General features: G+C 48.8%; 1 protein-coding gene across 1 annotated transcript in view; it reads left to right on the top strand.

Annotated features, from left to right (window-relative positions):
* The first annotated feature begins 1,247 nt into the window (after positions 1-1,247).
* upf1 (UPF1 RNA helicase and ATPase) overlaps positions 1,248-6,000 on the top strand; it is a 29,691-nt gene continuing 24,938 nt past the window's right edge. The window contains exon 1 of the mRNA XM_042342749.1: positions 1,248-1,422. Within this exon, the coding sequence (XP_042198683.1) occupies positions 1,252-1,422 (171 nt within the window). The 5' untranslated portion in view covers positions 1,248-1,251. The remainder of the gene's footprint in view (positions 1,423-6,000) is intronic.

Below are 6,000 nucleotides of genomic sequence, written 5' to 3'. Positions count from 1 at the left end.
AAGAAGACACAAAGGGACTCTCTTAATTTTCTCCCTTATCTGAAGGAGCTCAGTGGGTCCCATCAGTGGAGTGTTGTACTGGACAACGGGTCGGGGAGGTGGAGAGGAGGGGGAGGGGGGGGGGGTCAATGGCGCTTGGAGGCATATCCAAGATGGCGGCCAGTCCGCTATTCCCCCCCTTCCCCCCTCCCCCCGGGAAGGCGGCTCTCGCTCTTGGGGGTCGGCCGCCGTGAGAGAAGGGGTGTGGGGGGGGGGGGGCGACCTATAGAGGGCGACCGTTACCGAAACCAAGCGAAATAGAACGACGAAAGGGCCTTATTAACAGACTCCCCCCCTCACCCCCCCCTCACCCCGAGCCACACACACACACGCGCGCGCGCGCGCCACCATCTTGAGGGCACTCGGCGGTTCGCAACACCTCCACCTCACACCCTCCCTCCCACCCACCCAACTACACCTCAAGCTCGAGAAACCTTCCTCTCGCCGTCATATATATATATACATTAAAAAAACCTGACTCCCCGCCCCGCGCGCCCCCTTCCTCTTATCTGTCCCGAGGAAAACGCTCGAGCCGCGCGCCACATCGCCTCGCTCCCCTTTCCAGCGCGCGTACTACGTCACCGCTCGCCTCCCTCCCTCCCGCCCGCCCCGACGTCACCGGCCTGGCGCCGCGCGCTTTTCGTGCGCTCCACGTCACGGCGCCCCGCGTACTACGTCAGCCCCAGCCGTCCACCCGTTGCGGGGGAGTTGCGGATCGGCGCTGTTGCTGAGGCGATTTCTCAGGGGGAGGAGGAGGAGGAGGAGAGAGAGAGAGAGAGAGGGTTTTTTTTTTCTATTTGCGCCGTTTTTTTTTCGGTGGGGGGGTGTGTGTTTGTGGGGGCGGCGGCGGCGGCGTGCGGACCGATCTTTGTGCCCCGCCCGCGGCACCGAACCCCGAGCCTGAGTCCCGAGGCCTCGAACCGCAGAGAGAGAGAGAGAGAAAAAAAATAATCCCCCGAGCTCCCCTTTTTCTCCCTTCCCGCGCTCGCCCTCCCTCCCTCCCTCCCGCTCGCTTCGGGCTCGCGCCGGCGCAGCGGTTGTTCTTCCCGGGTTTTTGAATCGCGACCCGTGTGGAGCGGCGCCCTCCCCTTCCCCTTCCCCGCCTGACTGACTCACCGACCGACCCGACCGGTCGAACCAGCCCCAACCGAACCAACCCACCCCCTCACCCCCACCCCCAACCCCAACCCCCCCCCCGCCGCCGTGGCCGCCATGAGTGTGGACGCGTACGGGCCCAGCTCGCAGACGCTGACTTTCCTGGACACCGAGGAGGCCGAGCTCCTGGGCGCCGACACGCAGGGCTCGGAGTTCGAGTTCACCGACTTCACGTTGCCGTCGCAGACGCAGACGCAAGGCCAGAGCCAAGGGCCGATCGAGGGACAGGTGAGGGAGGGGGAGGGGGTGGCCGGGGGGCGGGGGGGAGGAGGTGCGTGTGAAACGGCGGCCCGGGAGAAGGGGGTGGATAGTCTCAAAACCGGGCGCACGGGCCCTTGCCTCGTACTCGAGTCCCAGGCTTTGCGGCCTGGTTCGCGGCTCCTAAATGTCTCTCTCTCTCTCTTAACCCCCACCCCCCCCCTCACCACCACCCGGGTTCTCTTTCCTCCATGGGGTGGGTCTGGGTGGCGGTGGGGGGGGAGAAGTGAGGCCTGAGCCTACCCCCCCCCCCCCCTCCCTCACCGGAGTACAGAGGAGAGCGGCGCACATGGGCCGCCAGGAAGCGGCATCCCAGTCACCTGGCACACGAGAGGCAGAGAAGGAAGGAAGGAGAGGGGGTGGGGGGGGAGAAGCTGATTTAACCCCCTTTCCCTCTAGAGTGGGGCAGATTGGAGTGGAACCCTTGGATTGTGGAGGTGCGGGTGCAGGGTGGTGTGTTTTTTTGTTGCCAGGGTGGTCGCCTCTGTGACTGGGTGGGTGGGTGGGTGGGGGTGTGTGGTGGGTGGGTGTGAGGGGGGGGGGGGGGGGAGTTGTGGCAGATCGGAGTTCAAGGAGTCCGGGTTGTGGACGGTGGTTGGGGGGTGTGCAGTTGTGGTCGCCTGTCGGTGTGTGTGTGTGCGCGGCCCCCAATTCAGCGTTGTTGTTGTGGCTGCTGTACGAGGGGGTTTCAAACAGTGCATCAAAACTCATCAGGAAATCATAAAACAACACTTTGTGATGTCACAGAGATCCCATCTGTCTCGGCAGCTTTCTCACAACTTCATTTTGAGAAAAAAGGCTCAAGCTGTCTGCCTCCCAAGTGCTGCTTTCCAGATGATACCAAGTTATTATTGACCTTTCATTTAAAGCCCCCCCCCCCACCCCACCCCCCCAACCCACCCACCCCACCTACCACCACCACCCACCATCCCCCCCCCATAAAAATAACCCCCACACATTCCCGAAGACAGCGGCACTCATGCATGGTAACAGGCAAAAGGTTTGTGTCGATGTTGTGAGCGGTGGGGCTGGGGGGGTGACTTTTAACGGCCCCGCCGTTTCGGCACGCCGTGACCGAGTGCACAAACCGATCTCGATTTGCTGGTGGTGATGGGTTTGTCGTCTGTCGATTGGTGTTTTGGTAAAGATTTAACGTGAAAGCGGTACAAAATGACGGTTTAAAAATGACAGTTATTTGCATCAGCAGCAGGGATAAGGTGGAACAGTTACAATTCCAAGTGAACATTCTGAGTGGCTATATCTGTAGTTTAACGGCATTGCGATGGATAGTCATGGCAAGGTCTCAAAAGCCATTTTTAAAAAACTTTTTGACTTTGTTAAACAGTCTGTAATTCCCCCATTCTCCTTGCCTGGTAATCCCCATAGTCTCTGTAAAGTTCTCTGAGATGTTTGTTCTTAATTTAAGGCAATATAAGTCACGCTGCTGGTGTATAGAGCTTTTACTCTTTCAGCGGTGATCCAAGGTTTATCAGCAATGGTATTGAGGCGAGGACACAGGGCTCGTTTAAGAAAGAACTTGATGGTGTTGAAATAGTTGGATTCACATTCTAGAAAGATGAGAAGGGCTTTTCTTCGATGGAGCCCTTCTGAATGCGTTTTTTAAAAAAAGGAACTTCCTATATAGCATATCAAGCATTTATTTGGACCATCAGATCAGCTTTATACTTTAGTGATGGGGACATTTCTGCTCTTGCAATCGGGGCAGTGTTTTGGGTTTAATTCTTGTGAAAGTACAGGATTACAATCCTGCCAATCTAAGTTTGGGGCATTTGGGATCATGCTGTGCTGCTCTGAAGATCAGCATGGGAGAGTGATTTGGTCCAGACCATTTGAGTACCTGAGGCAACTGGTGATGTATAAAAGTCAAATGGTACAAACAAAATTTAGGTCATTGTAGCTGGGTGTTCATGATGTGATTCATTTGCAAGCCATCCATGATGTATTCCTTGCATTACATTTGATGGGAAATATTGGCCCGGTGTGTAAAATCTCTTTTAACTACAGAAATGTTTTGTTTTTCCACTTGATGACCGTAGAGATAGAGTGACAGGAGAAACAATTGTGTAGCATAGAACAGGTACTGTAAAATTATACATAAGTGGTTTTATTTTTGGAGTTGACAGTCAGGAAATCGATTCAGAGTATACTCTTAAATAATTCTACTTTATATGCTTACACTTCTTGTTCCATATAACTATCTCCAGTATAGAATATATTACATCAGAGAAAGCATAGCTTCTACTATAGCATAGATTCTACTATAAGAATACGGTATTGTCCTTGTGCCAAAACTAAAATTCTCTACCTGTTAATAAAATTTTGAATGGGAATATGATTTTAAAATGCATATACTGTAGTGGGTAATGTAACAGCTTACAACTGCTTTGGCCATTTAGAGAGATGAAGAATTAGCTAATAGCTTCCACTTGTATATTTATAATAATCCTTGCATTTGATCTAGCGCCTTATCACGTCATTGAGATGCCTCAAAGCGCGGCACGGAATATACTGTAAAATGAATTGACTATATATTATTTGGGTGATGATTTGGTGTGCTATTTGGAGCTTTTCTAAGAGTTAAACATTGTATGAGAAATGTTGAAATTAAACTAAGGTGCGATTAAAAGTCTCTTTGGTGAATAAGTTGAGTCTTAACAGGTACCTGTACTTTAATATCTGGATGAAACGTGATGGTTGTGTTTGTATTTGATAATTAATGCCATTTTTTTCCCCCTCATAACTTTCAAACCTGTGTTGCAGCCCTCCCAGGTGGCACAGTATAGATATGGCCAACATGGTCTGTAGGATGCAACATGTCATACTCTGTTGCTTTTCAAGCTGAACTGCAACTTTACCCCATGACCTTGGTAAAACAATTGTAACATCTTGGTGCATAGTATTTTGAGAATCCATTGTAGATTATTTATTGATTAAACTCAGAGGAATGCCCCACTCATCCTCTCATTGTGTATCAAGGACATGGAACCCACTTTGACAATTTCTGCCAGCACAAAAGCTACTCCCTCACATACAATATGTTCAAAATAATCCAACAACACTATTGCAGTTTATGACCTCATCTAAATTTAATTAGATTAGTGCCTTCTACTTTTTTTTGGCACCAATTAGATCTTTGATACTAAGTTGTCTTTGTTTTCCCACATTTACACAGCATCCCTCCCAGCTGAGTGGAGAGCTTTACCAATTCTAGGCACTGAAGACAGACCTGTCTGTTCTATTTCGTACCCTGCTGGCAGGTGGGCTATCCGTAGTGTGTCCCCACCTCACTTTACTGTCTGTTTGTGACTGAACTTGTGTTCTACTGCTATATAAACACCAGCACAATAGCATTTTATAAGGTCTAAGACCCACATTCATTTTGACAGGTTAAATCCTTAGTTTATTGAAGGACTGGGAGAGCTCAGAGGGAAAACTTTTGTCAAACTTTACTCTGCTTTAAGGTCAGGCTAAAGTTGCTTGGTAATCATGTATGGAGGAGGGTCTATCGAAAAATATGATAAAATAATATTTAACAGCTCTTTTTTGCCTATCTCCGATTTTGTTCTGAACGTGTGCTTAAGCACATTTATTTTATCTTTCAAACCTGGTAAAATAGCATTAGATTTATAGGTTTATTAGAAATTGAAGACTTGCATTGATTTTTGGAATTTGGCCTGGAGCCGTAGACATTTTTCACATTATACTAGAGATGCAGTAAATTTGATCGAACATTATAGAGTGAATGGCTTGGCTTGAAACAAACTAATTTAGTTGAAACAGTTTGGCTTGGTTGTTATTCGATCAGTCCTAATGGTAGAGAAACTGAACGGAGTTTATTATTGGCCATGAATTGCCCTCTCTTTATTGGAGCTGATGTGTTAATGCAGAAGACCAACCATTGTAAATTACTTCACCCTATATAACTTCTGCTACCGGAAAAGTAATCCCATGTGCTCATCTTGATTTGAGATACATGGAAACCTATCTTAGAGACAGACAATCTGTACAAAAGAAGGCAGTGTTACTAAAGACTGGCTGACAAAACTGTGCCACAAAGTGATGGCTGCTTAGACCAGCTTTGTGGTGAGCTGTTGGATCTGCTTTTAGACCTTTGTCAATGTTCCCGTGTATCAGGAGGTGCTCAAGTTGCCTGTGATTTTTGATTCTTATGCAAACAGTATCCAATTTCCACTTCCTGTTTCCTTCCAATGACATAAAGTGGTTTGGATCGGTAATTTACTGTTTGGGCAATTTGCTATACGGGGTCTTGTACCTTAGTGGTTAGAGCTGGGTTCTATTCTTGGTAAGGCAGAACACTGGGCAAGTTTCCTTACTCCACACGCCTCTGTTTACCTAGCAGTAAATAGGAACACAGTTGTTAGTCGATTGGCAGACTGTTTTTCTCGGGGATAATAATCCCTTTTTAAAAAAATAATAATTTGGTCACTCAATCCACAACTGTTTGTAGGAAGGACACTGCTCTGTGCAATTGGTTGCCCCGTTCCACCCAGAAAATATATAGTCGAT

This window comes from Callorhinchus milii, unplaced genomic scaffold (assembly GCF_018977255.1).
Source record: "Callorhinchus milii isolate IMCB2004 unplaced genomic scaffold, IMCB_Cmil_1.0 Scaffold21, whole genome shotgun sequence".
Taxonomy (NCBI): domain Eukaryota; kingdom Metazoa; phylum Chordata; class Chondrichthyes; order Chimaeriformes; family Callorhinchidae; genus Callorhinchus; species Callorhinchus milii.
This window is presented reverse-complemented; position numbering and strand designations above follow the sequence as displayed.